The sequence below is a fragment of the Cervus elaphus genome, chromosome 24 (assembly GCF_910594005.1).
Source record: "Cervus elaphus chromosome 24, mCerEla1.1, whole genome shotgun sequence".
Taxonomy (NCBI): domain Eukaryota; kingdom Metazoa; phylum Chordata; class Mammalia; order Artiodactyla; family Cervidae; genus Cervus; species Cervus elaphus.
In genome coordinates, this window is record NC_057838.1 from 23,663,167 (window position 1) to 23,683,333 (window position 20,167).

The following is a 20,167-nucleotide window of genomic DNA, read 5'->3' on the forward strand; positions in this document are numbered from 1 at the left end:
TCTCTTGTTTTTATTACATCTGTGTTCTTATAGTTCTTTCTGTTTGCAATGCCCTCGAGTACTTTAAAAGTTCGGGGACAATAAATAAAATTGATGGCCATTTTTGGTCATCTGTCTTCTGAGTTGATAATGTTTTTCTATGTTCAGAGGTTCATTCCTCAGCCCCCAGGGGATGCAAGTACAGAGTGAAACGAGGTGATGCCAGGGCTTCTTGTGCACATTCCACGTCTCCCAGAGTCACAAGTCTTCCCTCCTTACTGGTCAACGGGCTCAATGGTACAATCCCACCACTCACAGCCTGGTGAAATCCATGCTGTCATTATGCAATTATTTTCTTACTCCTTTTCTCTCTAATCTTTCTGTTTCCACCTTTGGATTTTGATTCACCTTTGGTTCTTCCTCTTTTAGAGTTTAACCAACAAAGAAGGGTCAACCTTAGCTTCTTACAAAGTGGAGTGTGGACAAGCAGGGCCCTTCCTTGGCTCCCTGGCATGGGCTCTGCATGGGTGACCACCCTGTCGTGACTACCCCTTCCTGACCACTTCCCTGTTGGCTCCATTGGGGTTAGGTCACTTGCAGGTGCCCTCACTTACTCTGCACAGCGACTCTGCACCCATCATTGTAACAAACCACCCCAAAATGTAGCAGCTTCACACAGCTACCATTTCATATTTCTTGTGACCCTCGGAGCAGTTATTCAGCTCTTGGCCTGGCTCGGCTGACCTTGGCTGACCTCCCTCAGGCATCTTCAGTGAGCTGGGGGGCCAGCTGTTGTTTGGGCTAGTGGGAGCAATGGAGCTCAGAGGCTCCCATCGTCCAGCAGGTGAGCTCGGGCTCCTGTGGCTTCAGCAAGGGTTCAAGAGAATGGATAGAAATTCCAAGGCCTCCTGAGACGAGAGTCAGAACAGGCATGGTATCTCTTCTGCAGCATTTAGTGGGCCAAAGCAAGTCATCTGGGAGATCTTGGGAGATCTTGTCATCTTCATGCTTCACCTTCCTCTGAGAATCCAGTAGGGTGGAGCTAGAGCAAGGTTTCGGCAAACCTGGGGTGGAGAGCGAGAATCCAGTGTTTCTAAAGAATCACCCTACTCCCTTGAGAGAACTTCCATTCTAATAGAGGGAGGAGAAAAGGATTCCACCTTTCTTGTGAGAGAGAAAACCACGTACAGGGTTGTACCTACTGTTCTGGGTTGATTCTCATAGATGTTCAGCCCAAGACAGTGCTGGGGAGGACAGGAACCCCCTCCCCACTCCCTGCTGTGTGCAAGAGCTGCAGTAGGCATCATCACTGGCACCATCTCAGGGACATTCATGCTGACCCAGCAGAAGTACAATGACCCGCTTCATTTCACAGAGGCAGAAATGTAGCAGGAAGATTGTGATTTGCTTCAAGTCACAAAGCTAGTAAGTGGCAGGTCTGGGACCAGACGCACCCCCCCCACCCCCCGCCACATCTGTCTTGTGGCAGTTACCATCCTAACTCGTAATTAAGGACAGAGCTTGATCCTGACATCAGTGAACTAGCAGTCCTGTCAAGAAATAAATGTCCTCCCCACCTGCACGAAAGTAGTTTACAATAAAGGATAGTGTTGGTGGATTAGCTCATGAGTGTGGTTCATGTGGGAGGGAGTCTGGGTGAGCAGACCTTTCCCTGGACAATGGGAGGAGATGGCTCCCCAGAGGAAACTTGGGGCAAGGAGTCATCAGAAACCTGGATGGATATATAGGTGGCAGGAAACGGATGTCTTCTCCAGCCTCGTTACCCAACTTACCAAAGTAGAAGCTGGACTCAGGCAAGTGACTTGTACTGAGTCTCCCAGCTGGCAGTAGCTGATGGATCCTAATTCTTTAGCCTTGCTCAGGCTGATGGAGGAAGAGATCTCTCCACCCAGTCCTGATGCCCAAGTGCTCTGTGGCCATCTTAAGTGTCTACTTTGAACTCTGAGACATGACCAAGGGCTCTAGAAGAGACTGGGACAAAAGGCCATTGGTTGGAGATTGTAGCGTGGGATAATGACCCCCCACACACACACATACAATGGGTAGAGAGAATTTCTAGTTAGGAAAACCTCTTCTCAGAAACCCTTGAGAGACCTCAGCCCCTTGGACAACAACACTGGGATCTTTTGTCGTCTCCAAGTTCATGTGACTTTCCTTTTCACCCTTTAGAGCTGCTTGGTCATAAGATTTAAAGCCAGAATTCTTTTCCCACATGTCATTCTCCATCTGAGTTTCATCTGCTGAGGAGATGCAGAGCTGGTGCTCACGACACAGGGCCTCCCTCTTCCATGGCTCCTTATCTAGAAGGTTCTAGCTGAAGGGGCTGCCTGTTGTCTCCAAACACAGAGGAGAGCAGTGGATTGAGCCTCAGATGGAGGAGGGAGAAGGGTCTCAAATTCAGAAGACGAGAAGCAAGCTCTCTCCCCAAATAAGCAGGAAGCCTGAGTTGTGAGTTGAGATTGTTGGCACGGGGAGGGGTCCGGGGGTGCTTCCACACGCCTTCATGAGGTCACTGGAACAGGGCAGGAAATCTGAACCTTGTGCCAAAGAAAACTCTCTTTGCTCTTTATAAAAAGCCCGTTGAGCTTTGCTCACAAGGATTGGGACTCTCAGATGGGCACACTGGCTTCCAGCAAGGGGTCTCGCAGTCATTTCTGAAGGCCTGGGGCCACTCCACTTGTGGTCACACTGCTGTTTCTGTTCTGGGCTAAGGATGGGCCTTGGATCCTGGAGCCGATGAGACAACATCTGACCTTTTTATTTCTGGTTGGGAAACCCCTCACAGACCAGAGTCTGTTTCATGGTTTAAACTGCCGCCTGTGAAACGCTTCACTCCTCGGCAGGAACTCTGCATGGGGTCACAGGCTTTGTGCAGCCTGCTCAGCGCCAGCTGTGCCCAGGGCAGGGTGGCCACCATCCAGACGGTCACAGGGACACAGCCTGGGGCAGAGGACATGCAGGGGCTGGGGGGCTGAGCTGACCTGGGTTTGAATCCCACTTCAGCTGCCTACTAGCTGCACACATTTTGACAAGTTAGCTCAACTTCTCAAAGCTTCATTTTCCTCCTCTGTAAAGTGGAGAGTATGATACCTACTTACAGTGTCAGGATTAATTAAGATGGTACTTCAAAGGCCAGTCATGGAGAAGGCAATCTGTAAATGTTTGTCCATTTTCTCCTCCCGTTTTAGTTCCTCTTTAGCATTTCCTCACCACAGCATCATTAAGAAGTTCATTTTCTAGCCCCATTTTGCAGGATGGAAGTTGGGGGCAACCTGGAGAAAGGTGACATCTGGGTGACACAGTGACAGTTGGTGTCTGTGAAGGGTTCCCATACACCAGTGGCAGGGGCCCTGCAGACCTCACAGCATCACCAGAGGGGACCACTCGGGTGTCCCCTGGCTCAGCAGACCAAGCCCCACTCTCACTTGTTATATTGTCCTCCGTGGTAGGTCCTGCCTGGGCCCAATGCTTCTAAAGATCTACATCAGTGCTCTCCACGTGTGGTGCCCTGACATCGGCATCCATGTCATCTGGGACTTGATTAGAAAAGCACATTCATGGGCCCTTCCCCAGACCTGCTGAATCAGAAACTCTGGGGGTGAATCCCTGCAGAGTGCTTCTTAACATACCTGCAGGTGTCTCTAATGCATGACAGACTCTGAGACCTAGTCAAGTTATGGCAAAGCAAAGGAAACACTGCCAACATGCACCCTCTGGCTTCTTTGCAGACTGGCGTCTGTGAGGCAGCACAGGCTCTGCTTAGACTGCCAACGTAAGTTCTAGCTCTACCGTGTGGCCGCTGTGTGACCTCGGACGAGTTACTTCACCCGCCTGGGCCTCCGAATCCCAATCTGTAGAATGGATGAAGTAATACTTACCCTGTAGGGTGGCTTAGAAGCGTAAATCAGTTCATCCTCACAAATTGCTCGAAGCAATGACTGCCATGTGGCCCAAGTTCAATACATATTAGTTCTGTCTTCTTAGTTTTCAAGCAGCCCAGCCAGGCTGAGGGTCTTATTCTGGAGGTGGTTTAAGGCCTACACCTACCAGCAACTGTAGGTGGCTGAGCAAAGAAAACACTTGAAAAGTCCCTCTCTGGAGCCTAATAGCATCAACAACCACTGTGGTGGCAGCCAACATAGTAACTCATTCAATCCTTGTAGTGAGATTATGAGGTAAGGAATTGCTATCTGTATTTTTGTGGGCGAGGGGGGTGCAGAATAACTTAAGGCACCACTTGGTAGGTGGCAGAACTAAGAGTTGAACCTAAATTGGTTTGAAAAAAAAAAATCAGGATCACAAGTTGAGATGTTTCCAGGGCCCCCATTCTTTCCCCTGGGAAGTTCTGTAAAGAAGAAAGCAGCTTTCACTCACCATTCAGGACTCCTGCCTGCAGCCTGGCATGAACAGCAAGGGAGACATCCTTCCCAGATGAACCACGAGAAAACGCTGAGGAGCAATAATTAAATGAATCCATGTTTAAGAGGCACTTAAGTGAATTAAAATCAATATGTGAGTCATGGGAGTCTGCACAGCCATGTTCACTGGCATTTTTAATATTTGCTAGCTGAAATTCTTTGTTTTAAAAGATCCTGGGTTACTTGGAACTGGCAGTCCCAGGGAAACATTGCCCTGCGTCGTGCATTAGAGAGGATTGGTTTCCAAGACCCAAGAGGCCGTTTGCTCAAAGCCTGAAATGCTCCACTGATGCCAGGTTGGCGAGCCCCTACCTGAGGCCCCAACCAGAGAGGGGAGCTGGATGTTTCTGTGATGGTCCCGTCCTACTATCTCAGTCATAGCTTCCTAGAATGAAATCCTGAGACGAGACATCATTTTAAAGTAATTTACTAGCATATGTTCCCAGAAGAACCCACAGAGGGGATAGGGAAGGAAGCCAGCAAAGGTATGATATCAAAGTCCTCAGGGGTGAGAAAAAAAGGTGGGTAACTTGGGCACTCTCCACAGTAGAGGTCATACCTCAGAGGGTACAGGGACAAGGAGCTTGGAAAGGGGTATGAATTCCCATGCCCTCCCCTCTCTCCAGGTTCACAGGCAAAGAGGGGTTCTGTGGGGGAGAGACACAGAAAATGCTGCTCTATCATTTACTTCTTCAGGCTCAGAGCCCCGGAAGCAAGAAAAAACCAGTCCGTTCTTCTCCCCACTTGCAAATAAGCCCACTTCGGACACCATCCTAAATTTAGTTCATTCCAACAAGTTCAGAACACACATATCAGGGCTCAAGTCAGTCTTATGAACCTGCAGCCCATCCTTTTTTTTTTAAACAACCAGGAAAAATCATAAATTTTTCATAAACAACTCTAGCAAGTCTGAATTTAAAACCTTACCATTAAAATAACTAAAAGCAACTCCTTTGCAAGTCATTTTAAACAGCTAACCAACTAATTGAAAATGTTCAGACCAAATACAGAGAAAACCAAGTATCACCCTAGAAAACAAAGACTGTCTCTCTGTTTTGTTCTTGACAATATGAAGAGGACACATGACTTTAACATTTAAATTGCCAACCTCCGTTCGATCATCGAGAAAACAAGAGAGTTCCAGAAAAACATCTACTTCTGCTTTAATGACTACGCCAACGTCTTTGACTGAGTGGATCACAAGTGGAAAATTCTTCAAGAAATGGGAAACCAGACCATCTTACCTGCCTCCTGAGAAATCTGTATGCAGATCAAGAAGCAACAGTTAGAACTGGACATGGAACAACAGACTGGTTCCAAATAGGAAAAGGAATTCATCAAGGCTGTATATTGTCACCCTGCTTATTTAACTTGTATGCAGAGTACATCATGCGAAATGCTGGGCTGGATGAAGCACAGGCTGAAATCAAGATTACTGGGAGATATATCAATAACCTCAGATATGTAGATGACACCACCCTCATGGCAGAAAGCGTAGAAGAACTAAAGAGCCTCTTGATGAAAGTGAAAGAGAAGAGTGAAAAAGTTGGCTTAAAACTCAACATTTAGAAAACTAAGATCATGGCATCCAGTCCCATCACTTCATGGCAGATAGATGGGGAAACAATGGAAACAGTGAGAGACTTTATTGTTTTCTGGGGCTTCAAAATCACTGCAGATGGTGACTGCAGCTATGAAATAAAAGACACTTGCTCCTTGGAAGAAAAGCTATGACCAACCTAGACAGCATATTAAAAAGCAGAAACATTACTTTGCCAACAAAGGTCCATCTAGTCAAAGCTATGGTTTTTCCAGTAGTCATGTATGGATGTGAGAGTTGGACAATGAAGAAAGCTGAACACTGAAGAATTGATGCTTTTGAACTGTGGTGTTGGAGAAGACTCTTGAGAGTCCCTTGGACTGCAAGGAGATCCAACCAGTCAATTCTAAAGGAAATCAGTCCTGAATATCCATTGGAAGGACTGATGCTGAAGCTGAAACTCCAATACTTTGGCCACCTGATGTGAAGAACCGACTCACTGGAAAAGACCCTGATGCTGGGAAGGACTGAAGGCAGGAGGAGAAGGTGATGACAGAGGATGAGATGGTTGGATGGCATCACTGACTCGATGGACGTGAGTTTGAGCAAGCTCCAGGAGTTGGTGATGAGCAGGGAAACCTGGAGTGCTGCAGTCCATGGGGTTGCAAAGAGTCAGACACTACTGAGTGACTGAACTGAACTGAACTAAACTAATGTTAGTGGGTCCTCTTAATTCAGTGCTGGTAATTGTTGTAGTTGTGCATTGACCCTGGAGGTTCTTGACATCAGACTTTTTCTTTCTTTCTTTCTTTTTTTTTTGTACACAGTCTGAGTGAGTGAGTGATAGACTCTCTGCGACCCCATGGACCTTAGCCCACCAGGTTCCTCTATCCATGGAATTCTCTAGGCAAGAATACTGGAGTGGGTTACCATTCCCTTCTCCAGGGGATCTTCCTGACCCAGGGATCATACCCAGGTCTCCTGTATTGTAGGGAGATTCTTTACCACCTGAGCCACTCGGGAAGCCCACACAGCATGAATACCTAAGATACAGACCGTGCTCCTGACTCTGCCCTTTTCTTGTAGGCATTCCCTAAAGCTCGTACTCTCAGCTGGTGTGTGTTTCTTAGTTAGATCAGCCGCCAAGGCAGTTATTCTGTGTCTGGTATTTAATAGAAAAGATTGTTGAGGACAGGGATATGCCTGTGAACCTCCATGCCTGACACTTGAGGTTAGTCTAAGAGTATCTGTTGAATAAATTAATAACAGAACACAGATCCTGCACCCACTACAAGGACCTGCTCTTGTGCTTTTAGTATCCTAGACAACAGTTCTTGGTTTTCTATGTATATTAATAGGATCATATCATCTGTATATAATGACTATTGTATGTCTTCTAATTTGGATACCTATTATTTCTTTTTCTTATCTGATTGCTGTGGCTAAGACTTCCAATACGATGTTGAATAGAAGTGGTGAGAGTGGGCATCCTTGTCTTGTTCTATATTTTAACAGAAAGGCTTTCTGTTTTTCACTGTTGAGTATTATACTGGCTGTGAGTTTGTCATAAATAGTTTTTATTATGATATGTCCCCTCTATATCCACTTTCATAAGAGTTTTTATCATGAACGGATGTTGAATTTTATCAAATGCTTCGTCTGCATCTATTGAGATGATCATGTGGATTTTGCATTTTCTCTGGTTGATGTGGTGTATCATATTGCTTTGCCTATAATGAGTCATTTTTGTGACTCTTGGCTGAATCCAACTTGATCATGGTGTATAAGTTTTTTAATGTGCTCTTGGATTCAGTTTGCTAACATTTTGTTAAAAGTTTTGCATCTATATTCGTCAAAAGTATTGGCCTATAATTTTCTTTTTTTGGTTGTGTCTTTGTCTGGTTTTCATATCGGTGATGGTGGTTTCATAGGATTTAGGCAACAGTTCTGAACAAGAGGACCCTCAGCTAGCCTTTGCTGTTTTATGAATGGTATTTTGGGCTATTGTCATAATAACTTTTGACCTGTGTGTTCACATGATGAACTGAATTTTCCTGTGAAGTCAACATGGGTGAGACTTCTGGGAGATAACTCTGTTGGGTTTTGGATTTCATAATTTAAAGAACTTGTGGGAAAAAAAAGAGCATGTATGTGTGTAAAACTGAGTTGCTTTCCTGTACAGAAGAGACTGGCACACCGTTGTAAATTAACTAAACTTCAATTTAAAAAAAAAAAGGAACTTGTAGATGTTTTAGTTAAATGAAAAGGAAAGGTAGGGACTTCCCTGGCAGTCCAGTGGTTAAGACTCTGCTTCCACCTCAAGGAGGGCAGGTTCAATCCCTGGTCAGGAAACTAAGAGTCCCCCATTCTGTGCGGTGTGTCAAACATTAAAAACAATTTTTTAAAGGACAGATAAAGCAATAGTAATAATAATGAAAGTATATAATAATGCATAATAATAATGAAATAAGACTAATGGCAGTGTGGTTGCAGGAAGTGAAGATGCTCTTATCGAGAGAGACTGATTTTAGCCGAGTGCAGTTATTCATCAAAACAGCTGGTCCTTCTCCCCATCTCCCAGACTGGGAGCATCCCCTGAAGACAGCAAGGACTATATTATAAAGGCATGTGACCCAATGCAGGACATGGAGACTGCTTGATAAATAATTAAGTGAGGGCGTGAACAAAGGAATGTAAGACGTAACAGAAAACATTCGTGTCTCGTGCATAAAAATTATTCTACAGAAGCTGTTTCCCGTTTAAGACAAAATAAGAAACACTTGTTGAGTGGATGGATGGGCTTCCTCCAGGGCAGCAGGTGGCGGGCATCCTTGTGGGAGCTGGCCTCTGCCTCTGTAGATAGAGTCCATCTTCTCTGAGTCAGCGTTCTGGGTGCATGGTGGGCAGGGCTCCAGTCTGAGAACTAGTAGACAGGGAGGGCCATAATAAAAGATATTCTGACTTCACCAGAGGTAGAACCCCAGGGAAAGCACTTTTCCCCCTTCTTACTGGGTCTCCATCTCTTAACCTCTAAAATGGCAGTGACCATGCCAGCCCTCGGGGCCGGTGTTCCAAAGGCTGGTATAGAATGTTTGCCTGAGACTCAAAATCCAGATTTCCTGACCCTACCTCTGCTCTAAAGAATCCCACGCTGGAGGTGGGTCCTGCAATCTGCATCTTCAACAAGGATTTTAATGTACTTTCTGAGGGTTCTTAGCTTGGGTGTGTATTGAAACTTCCCAGGGAGCTTTCAGCAAACGCTGGCCCATGCTGTGTGCTTTGATTCAGTGGGTCCACAGCTGGGCTTCCAAGGGGGCTTTTGTTTTTTTTTAACAAAGTTTTCCACAAAATCATCAGTCTGTCTAGCACCGTTATACGAATTGCAGGGAAGTGCCCCCTCTGGTGGTCCACAGCCCCTTGCCAGGAGGCAGGACTTAGGGAAAGCAGCATGGGCTGGATTTCAGCCCCCCAACCCTCAGGCAGGTCTCTTGTGCGGTGACTAGCCTGCACCACTAGCCCTGCCATGCATGCTGTGTGTGGCTCTCAGGTGCTTCCAGGGCACACCCCAGTTATGAAGCAGTGACAAGTGTAGGCTATTAATAACCTTTGAAGGCTTTCAGGTCTTGCGCAGAAATAAAATAGTGTGTTACGATCCATATGGGACAGCTTGTAAACCAGACTGGGGACAGCTGAGAACAGGGCATCCACAAAGAAGCTGTTTTACCCTGGCCTAGATAGGAGGAGGTGGGAGCTGATCTGCCACGGTAGCAAGGAAACAGAAAGGAGGGCGGGATCACCCTAAAAGAGGAGGCCAGTCCTTGAAGGAGAGTCCTGAGATGTGTCCAGAGGTGGCAAAGTGGATGTGCCAACCAGAGGGGAGAGTTAGTTAGCCGCTGCTCCCTGTGAGCCCACAGCATGTTGCAGGGGTGCCGCACTGGGGGAGGATCCTCTCAGGCCTCGTCTCTTCTGTGGCCAAGGTGAGTTCCATATCCCTGAACAGCTCTCAACCAAGGAGAGGCAGGTGTTGGCAGAGACATGCCCAGCTTTCTCACGCATTAGGGGTGCATGTCCCCACTCCTTCAGGGAGTACTTGAGGTCACCTCGCAACCTACTTGAACCCCAGCCCTTGCTCCAGAATCTGCTTTGGGGGCACCCCGACAAGGGACATGTCAATAGGCGGGTCTCCGGCTCCAGAAAAGTCTGTCCTTGCTCAGACAGTAGCCCTCAAATGGCAGCAGCTGTGTCCATCTTTCTCTGGCAGATAGAGAGCACAGGAAGGCGGGCTACATGGGCTGACATTATGTTCTCTGAGTGGGCGGGTCAGTGATGTAGAGCAGTGCTTCTCAAATGGTCACGTGCAGGGAGGTTACCTGGAGATTTCCTTAAAATATAGACGCTAACTCAGCAGGTCTGGGTGGGACCGGAGAAACTTCATTTCTAACAAACTCCCACGTAATGCTGATGCTGCTGGTCCAAGGACCACACTTTGAGTAGCAAGGCCCTTGGCAGCAAGGTCCTTCTCAAATGAGTTCTGAGCCCACAGGAGTGTAAGTGCACGGGGTAGGGGGGATGGAACTCTCCACTGTAAGTATGTCCCTAATACCAAGATTCCTGGGTGGGCTTTCAATAAGTACCCACCATACATTTGACTCCTACAAAATCTTTTCATCCAAACACCACTCATAAACTGTTTTTATGCCACAATGTTAAACTCTCCCCCATCATTTCAGGAGAGGTTGCCACCTTGTAGAGTTTTCAACCAGCCTGTGGGGCAAAGGAAAAGATTGATAGAAAATCAAAATAATTTGATTCATGAGTTGGAATTGAACTTTGAATTCTTAGTATGTTGATCAAGAATTTGCAGGCTCTGGGAAATACTTTTTTAAAAAAACCTAGGAATAGAAACAAATTTTTGAAACTCTTAAGAAAAAGTTACTTGTCTCTGTTTAACAGAAAGAAAAACTTCCTGGATGAAAATCAAATACTTTGATTACTTCTTAAACTTTAGAAGACACATATTTCTGGCCTGTTCACTTTGGGCTTTTCAATTAGAGCTGTTAGATTTATTTGTTTGTTTAGATTCTTGTTTGTTTTCCTGTCATCCCCAAAAGGGGAAGTCATCAGCATTTGGGAAGGTGTTCTGGTTTGTCTTTATCTTGGAAAATAAAAAGATTTGCTCTAACCAGAGTTAGTGTAATGCACAGGAGGGGCATGTTACAGGAATAAGACAGCTTATTCAAGTCATTTCTAATTTGTATTCTTTTTTTAATGCAAGAATATTGTTACTTGTTTTAAAGTGTCCTAGGGGCCTAGAGGACTGTTTGGGAGGAGCCTTCTCCGTCTCCACTTTGATCAGAAAATCACTCCCAGGGACAGCTGACTTCCCACTGCCTGTGATGGGGACGGGGTTTATTCAAAGTGCACGCTCCAAATTCAATACTCCTTAGCTTCCCAGGGGCATTTGGCTTTAACAGTTATATGGTTCATCTGTCTTAAACATTTGTTTTGACTTTAGCTCCTGCTTGCTTCACTTTTTTAAGCTTGGAAAGAACAAACCCAGGATAATCTGGGCCGTTGCTTCCAAACAGGGGTTTAGACAAAATTTTTAAAAGGGACTTGCTTTGTAGTAGTTGCCTTGGCCCGTTCCTCCAAAACCCCCATGTGTGTGGGTAATCACCTCTGTTCTCTCAGACTGTTAGTTGCCAAACCCCATCCGGCAGGAGGCCTGTTACCACTGCCCCCGCCTTGCCAGGCCATCAGCCATGACTGGCATATGTCCCGGCATCCTGTGCGCTTCAGGTTCCCTGAAGGCCAAGCTTGGCTCGTTGGGTTTGTGCTCCCCACCTGCTCAGGCTTAGTTTCTGTGGGTCCTTCAGGGGAAGGAGAAGAGAGACCTTGTCTGTGCCTTGCTTGGTATCCCCCACCTCGGGTCCCCTCCGGCCCATTCTTACATTGGCAGCTAGGAACGCCTGGGCAAGTGCTGTAACTTCTCTGTGTTCCAGTTTCCTGCTTGTAAAATGGGCATAAGAGGAGCTGCCTGGCATGTAACAAGCTAGTTCTGAGGTGGGGCCGTCTGTGAACTCCATCTTCACGACCGTCAGCACTGGCAGGTCAGCACCAGTCCTATAGCCTATAGTCCATAGTGAAGTCGCTCAGTCGTGTCCAACTCTCTGCAACCCCATGGACTGTAGCCCACCCGGCCCCTCCGTCCATGGGATTTCCCAGGCAAGAGTGCTGGAGTGGGTTGCCATTTCCTTTTCCAGGTGATCTTCCTGACTCCAATCGAACCCGGGTCTCCTGCATTGCAGGCAGACGCTTTACCGTCTGAGCCCCCAGTCCTATAAGGCTGGTGCTAAGGCTTCACTTTACAGGTGAGAAAGTAGAGACTTGTAGAAAGGCTAGCTCATTTGCCTGACAACACACAGCTATTACATATATGAGCCAGTCATCAAAATTGGGACACTGATGCCAAAGCCTGTGCATTTTCTATGCTGCAAGTCCATGTGCTATACTGCATGGGAGGAATTCCGTGGGCCCTGTCCCAGAGGATTTCCCTCTGGGAATAGCACTGTTTTTTCTGGTGAGGCTCAGGCTGACTCATCCTTGAGTTGAGCCAATAGAATAGAGTATTTCCTGGGAATAAACTCTTTCTATTAACTCACTGGGCCAGGTTACTGAGAACCCCCTCTCACCTTTGAATTCTCAGTTAGAGAATTTGGGATCAAGTGCTTTCAAAATTCACCTGAATTCTCTATTAACTGAGTTAACACAGAGCTTACCAGCTCACAGGGGTCACACCTCATGTGTCTGGAAGAAAGGATAAAGGTCTCAGAAGAACACCAAACTTCAGTCATAGAACATGAAGGGTCCTCTCAGTTTGACAATCCCACGAGAAAGTGGCAAATAGGAAGTTAAACTTCACACCCGCCCTGGCGCCCAGCATAAGCCCTGACCAGATTTGTGGATTTGCTGCTCCCACAGGGCACCGTATTGGTGGTCAGAGAAAATGAGGCTCCAGAATAAAGTCAAATGCTGTGTGATTGGGAGGAAGGAGCCTGAAGGCCTAGGAGGCTCACTAACTTCAAGATCTGATTCTTCCTGCCAACCACACCGCACATTACAAGCAGGGCTGGAGCCTGGCTCCACTGGCCAAGCTCCCGGGGGCCAGGACGGCCGAGGTATGTCTGGAAAAGAGAGGGTTTTTGCCAAGGCAAGCATCTCCCATGCCAGGCAGACCAGCAAATAAGCTACCTCTTGCAGCCCCTTCATCTGAATCCCTGAGGAGCCAAGGCCTGTTTAAGTATTAAGTGCAAACTCAGGAACTACTGAGTGCCCAGTCCTGAGAATACAGAAGCAAATGTTTACAAATCGAGTATGCGTTTATCTCGTGTTCTAAAAAAATATTAATTGATGTTTTTCTGACCCTGAGAGTAATGGGTCTTATTAAAAAAGAAAAAGAAAGATTTAAACTGAATCAATCTCCAGGGAGAAACCTTGATAGCATTTTATGGGATTGGGTGTCCCTGCAAGCCAACGAAAAGTGGGGATTAGGAAAAAGGCTAGTTTTGTGAATCTTCTTAAAATAGGGTCCAAAACTTGATAGTAAAATTTTTTCTTTAAGTTTTGATTGAGATTTTACTTGAAAGATAAAACTAAAGATTTTGAAAATAAGTTTATGTTATTCTACACTTTAACAGTTCTTGTAACAGGGTAATTACAATAGTCAAAGATTTCTTAGACCCAAGGCAAAGGCCTATTTGCTTTATTAGCATGTTTAAAATATAAGTGCATTAATTTCTGAAACAGAAGAAGTAACTGAGTGCTGGATAGGCAGCTTTTGTTTTTGTTCTAAAATATTTATTTATTTGGCTGTGCCACGTCTTAGTTGTGGCATGTGGGATCTAGTTCTCTGACCAGAGGTTGAACCCAGGCCCCCTGCATTGGGAGCGTGAGGCCTTTTAGCCATTGGACCACCAGGGGAGTCCCTAGATAGGCAGCTTTTGGATGTGACTATTCCTGTTATATCATAAGGTAACATTCTTTACTTCTTATTTTGCCATTTTTTTGTTTTTTTTTTTTTGAGGACAATCACTAAAAGGTTGTTTTTTATGATGGTATATTTTCCCCCAAAGGCTTCTTTTGATCTTTTAATTTTAAATCCTTATCTTTTGAAACATCTTAAAGTGTTATCATCCAAGGATAATTTTGACTTTTTTAACTGTTAAGTAATTCCATCAGATCTAGGTATATCAGAGACTTTAAGTGGTTTGAGCAGTTTCTGTGCATCACTTTTCATTGATTTCATGACAGCCTGGAGCTTTACAACAAGGTTTCAGTAGATTTCAGTGCATTTGAATTGAGTAATCAGATTCTACACTGTCTGGCAGTCAGGGACAAAGGGTAGACAGTCCCCTGATCCACATTCCCCATTAGCTGAGAGCTCTTCATCCTAAGTCTTGCAGTAGTGCTGAAGATGAAGTTCTCAAATGTGAGCAATGGTTGGAACATGAAAGGAGTCAGAGCCAAGGAGAAATGTGGTCCCTAGAATCTCTTCATGTACCCCCTGGTGGTTACCAAGTGCCTGGCAGAGGTAATAAGCATTCTCTCCCCAGCTAGATCACTATTCCTGATGCTGTCTGAAACCAGGCTTAGTTTAGCCATATCACCCCAAATACATCTTTAAAATTTCCCTGAGACTTCTTGTGCCTCCAGGGTACCTGCCTGACTACAGGGAGGGGGCTGGGAGGTCTGGTACCTGGCTTCATAATGACCCTGTTTTTTAAGATCATGGCCCAGGCTGGATCTAAAACTAAAGCAAAGGAGGTGCTGATGGGCTGTAAAGTGAAGTGCTCCCCTAAAGGGGGCAGCCATATAACCTGCAGTTAGAAAGTCTTCCTTTGGTGGGTATGAATTTGAACAACATTCATTAGCATGTGAGGGTTCCCGTTCTGTTGCCTCTCCCCACCTGGGAACAGATGCCCAGCACTTTCCAGAAGCTCTCGGTACCAGCAGCCTCATCTGTAAAGAGTATTGTCTGAGGTCAGGTTCGCTGAAGCAGAACCTGAGACGGGGATTCCTGTGCAAGTGATTTAGTACGGAAATGCCCTTGGGAGAAAAGGAATAAGGGAGCAGCCTAGGGCAGAGAACACAGGCAAACAGGGATGTGCTCTCAGCCTGTTCCAGTGGGGGCTCTGGAACATGAGTCTCACAGCACAGCTGGTCTCACCTTGAGGCAAAGGGGCGGCCTTCTGCACCCATGTCAATCATAGGCTGCAGAGGAAGGATGTTATAACCTCTCAGACAAAGCAGTTCCCATTCAACCAGGGACTGGAAGCCATCTAGCAAAGGGGTTCTGGGTGCAGCACCTGCACCATCTACATGCAGAAGCCCATGCTCTGAGGGTGGGAGGGGGAAGAGGAGGCTCTTTCCCTAATTGCTGCAGTGGAGAGTGGAGAATAGAATTAAAACCGTTCAGTCAAGAGGACTTACATAGCCACGGGAGGGCTGGGCTGGTGCTGGCAGGCACAGAAGGCTGATCCGTGACATTCCTCCCTGTGACACCATCCAAGAGTGTTTGAGTCATGACCATATGCTGAGCACTCTCATTCCGACAGAAGTCTTTGGTTTTCGCTCTTTTTGCTTATTCTCCACCTCAATATCCAGCTAGAATTTTCATTTCTGTTAGACTGAGTAGAGTGGAAGAGAGACTTGGAATAAGGCAATAAATGCTGGACTAATGTTATTTTCTTGCATTTTTGGAATTAACAAAATTAAGGTAGTTCAGCAACTCTCAGATAATCAGAAGCAGTCTTAGATCAAAGTCAAGTAAACGGAGGGCTCCTCTGTTCCAGAGTAATTTCGGACCTGTATCCTCAGTGCTGATCATGGGAGTCCATGCTTGGGGTCCATTCCGAATCCTGTTCCATGTCCATATTATATATGCCAACTTATCACCCATTAGTGTTGGGGCAAGATGGGAGAAGAAAACCTTGGAGGAATAGCTGAAGAAAGGTGATCCTGATAGTGGAAACAACTTAGACAAAAGGTGTGAAAATGATACCAAGAAAAGGGTATTTGTAGAACAGTGATATATATACTCAGAAAGGTAGGGGCCAATTGGATGCCAGAGTTAAGATTTTGAGCTTTATTCTGTTCACAATGGAGAAAGGCATTTTAAGAAGATTCCTTAAGCAGCCTATAGAATGGACCAGAGAACGGACATCTCATAGCAATGGCTCCCAAATCATTGTGGAGCAGAACGCTTACTGTATCACCTAATCATGTATTGAAAGTGCTTATCTCAGGCCCCACAATCTCAGAGTCTATTCAGAGGCTATTCAATTATCTACTCAGACCACTGGGTGTGGCCCATGAATCTGTATTTTTAAAGAATGCTCCCAAACCAGTTCTAATGCAGGAGGGCCCACACCCACTGCATGAGAGGTGCGGACTAAGAACATGGAGAACCATCAGGAAACTTGAAAATCACTGAGGTCAGTTATCCCCACTGGATATCTAGACCAGATACTGAAAGATAGGCTGTAATTTGCTTTTACATTTATATATCTCCTATCTTTTGCTTCCTTTTATTTGGGCTTGTTTGTATTGCTGTTGTTTTGTTGCTATTTTATAAATAAAGTTTTATTGATATTTAGAAAATGGAGAAAAGTACATAAATCATTAACCAAATTTTCATAATAAACCCCAGCACTTAAAGAACTCCCTTCCACTTACTACCTCCCAATTATTATCTTGACTTCTAATCTCACAGATGAGTTATTTATTTTTTTATTTCCACTTTTTTTGTTTGATCATGTTCATAATACATTAGTATAATCATATGCTGTGTAACCTATAACTAAGTAGGTATTTTATGGTAAGTGCTCACATTTTTTTTTTCCTCATTGGACATATAGTGAAAATTTTTATTTCACCCATCTGCCTGGAAATCTTGGTCTGAGCTGAAAGGTACAGTTCTTGGAAATGGGAGGAGGAAGCATGGGTGGCATTTCAGAGCCAGAATCTCCACAAGTTGGTTCCTTTTGGAGCCATTGTGGTGTTGGCTGTGCTCATTCCCTCTAGAAACTTGGGGCTTTCAAAGGGGAAGGAGACAGCTTTTAGAGTCAACCCAGAACGACTTTGGGGAAGTCACACAGCCTCACTGAACTCCAGTGCCCCAGTTTCTAGATATTCAGCCAGTGCTAGTTTTGTCCTGTGCCTTCTCCTTTTCCAAAACCTGCAAACACTGTCTCCCCTCAGAAGTCTTGATTTGCCTCAGTGACTCAGAGAGGCCCTGTGGGTTGTGAAGAGCCTCCTGCTTCCCTTTGCCCTTGGTTGTAAGCCGTGGGTGCAGATGGAAAGACGGCGGCTCTGCATGGCGCCTCCCCTGGTTTCCTAGTGCCTCTGTCTGTAGAGTCCAGCCCAGGCCGGCGACGCTCGGAACTCCCTCCTGTTCCTTGCCCCCACCCCAACTCTGGCAAGGCTTGTTGGGGAGACAGCTCAGCCCTCGCTGATTCAGACTGTGAAAAGAATCCCTGTGTTTTCCCTGGTGTGATTGTCTTAGCATTTGTCTTTCCTCAGCTAAGATCTTGAGAGACAGGATTAGGGTCTGGGCATTGGAGAAGGAAATGGCACCCCACTCCAGTACTCTTGCCTGGAAAATCCCATGGATGGAGGAGCATGGTAGGCTACAGTCCATGGAGTCGCAAAGAGTCAGACACGACTGAGCAACTTCACCTCATTTCACTTCATAGGAGAAAAGGGTCAGAAAGGTGACTTGGATGCCTTTGAATCCAAACCTAAGGAGACATCCAGCTCACAAATGGCCTGGCCCATCTCACTGGGAGAACATCAGGGTTCGGAACCAAAGGGTTGGTTAAGAATGAAGAGTGGTTTTGTCCTCTGCACTTGTCTTCCCAGGGAACCTCTGGCAAAGGAGTGGGGAGGTGTGCAGTCAGAGGAGGACGAGGGACTTGGCCTGGCAGGGGTTCCTCGTTCCAGTGCAGCCAAGTGACCGTTGTCTGAGAACTTTCCCAGAGAAGAACCGTGTCTGCTAAAGTCTGGATTTGCCTGCCTGGGACTCCTTCCACACACAACTGTCTTGGTGCATCCAGCCCATCTGTTGACGCTTTTTGTCTTTCAGGAGGAAATGGGCATTTCCTGTGAACTGCTAGAATTGGACTTCCTCAAATGCAGTGTGGGATTTCCTTTCATGAGGTCAAAGTCAAAGGTAAGGGGCAGGGACGGGACACTTCCTTGGCAGCAGCCTCCAGCCCAGCCCATCAGCCACTGACTCTGCCAGCTGCCTCCCTGAGGTTTCCTCCACACCCCCGCCTCCCACAGCAACCGGGGTGGCCAGCCGAGTCCCGCCTGGGTCCAGCCAGCCACGTCGATGACCATCTCTAAGTCCACTCCAGGGTGGCCGTGGACATGTGGTCTTTCCCCGTGGTCCACATGACGTGCCTCAAATGTGAGACACACACGATGGCCTTTGTACTTTGTCGAGCACCATCTGGTTGGCCTAACATACTTTTTGGGGGACATCGCATGCCACTTTGAGTCCCTGAGACCACTTAGGAGAAGATGTGGTCCTGGCTAGTGATCTATAGTCCTGGCTGCCACTCCTCTGGGCACTCACAATTGTTTTTTGAAGAGACCTCTTAAAATTCTTAAAACATACATAATCATTTATTCAGAAGAATTCAAGAAATTACAGTCACTCTGGCATTTATAAGGAGCCAAATTTTCTAAGTTCAAACAATAATATGGTTTAGCTGATTTGGAGATTCATGGAGCATTCTAGTATGTGGCATCATTTTAAAAAGATGCAAACATGTAGATGTGATTTTTGGAGGCAAAACTAGACCCTAAAAGACCAAGCAGGGCTGCATTTTAAAATGGAGGCTGTTTTCTTTGTTATGATTTGAAGGAAATTTTATGTTCCTTTGTCTACCTTTTTCCTCCACTTAAAAAAGAAAGTTTAATCCTTTTATCCTGCCTATATCATGAAATTGGGTCATTTTAATCTCTAAGGCCTTTTGTTCCCAATGTATACTAGCTGTTTTACAAACCAGTTGTTAGAACGTTCTTGTAGGAAGGTTTGCTCATTTCTTAGCAAATCTCTTGAACCCCTCAGTCTTGTTGAATGTGCCCACTCCAATCTACAGTGGTTGTTATCTCTGTGGTTCCTCAGCCCTTTTCTGGCTCTGATCCTCATTCTGTTCACATTCATCCCAGGAGAAGGGAAACCTCAAGAGGCGGTTTAGAAAAAGCTGGCAGAATTTGGGCCAAGTCCCATGAGATCCCAGGTAGGGTGAGGATGTAGGAGAAGGACACTGAGCCCTAGGCACCATTGTATGTAGTAAAATATATGCCCCCCCCCCAAATTTAATTGAAATCTTTTGAGCAACAAGAAATAGACTTAATTGAAACACTTTAAAAGTAGCCATCTTGCTGTAAAATCCAGCCTCCATCCCAAACCTAAGATGCATCTTGCTAGTTTTAAAGATACTTTGAAAGGATATCTCAGATGCTTCCCTGGTAGCTCAGTGGTAAAGAATCTGCCTGTCCATGCAGGAGACACAGGATATGTGGATTTGATCCCTGGGTTGGGAAGATCCCCTGGAGAAGGAAATGGCAAACCACTCCAGTATTCTTTCCTGGAGAATTCCATGGATAAAAGAGCCTGGTGGGCTACAGTCTGTGGGGTCTCAAAAGAGTTGGACACAACTTAGCCACTAAACAATAACAATATCATAGATGGATCCAGGATCAATCACTTCCCATGGGGGAAAAAAAAGGTGAATAAATGAATACAACAAAAATAAAGCATTCTTGAGTTCTGGGACCTAAATTTCGTTAGAATTCATTAGCTCTCAAAATAGTCATTGAGCCAACAGAAGAATGGATGTTGAACGTTGGATTTTTTTTCCAACTTGGTAGTATCACTACCTTCCTCCCACATACAGAAGTGAACACCTGTAGCAAGGCTGAACCTGGAGGCAGGGGGTCTGGGGATGAGTCCTTGGAGAAAGCCCAAGAAGCAACCCAGCAGGGACAGGGCTCCCTCTATCCGCAGCCTGGCTTGTCCTTCCCTGTCCCTTAGACCTGTGAGTTGTCTGACTTCCGACCATCTGCTGAGCCTCATGACCACATTATCTGCTTACTTTGCTGGCCATATATTTCAGTCTCTCGCGAGCAGCCTGCCTAG

The 20,167-nt window shown here is 45.8% G+C and overlaps 1 protein-coding gene across 1 annotated transcript in view; it reads left to right on the plus strand.

Moving 5' to 3' along the window:
- Positions 1-20,167, plus strand: part of ITGA9 (integrin subunit alpha 9) — a 347,247-nt gene that overhangs the window by 246,783 nt on the left and 80,297 nt on the right. The window contains exon 19 of the mRNA XM_043885509.1: positions 18,101-18,187. Within this exon, the coding sequence (XP_043741444.1) occupies positions 18,101-18,187 (87 nt within the window). The remainder of the gene's footprint in view (positions 1-18,100; positions 18,188-20,167) is intronic.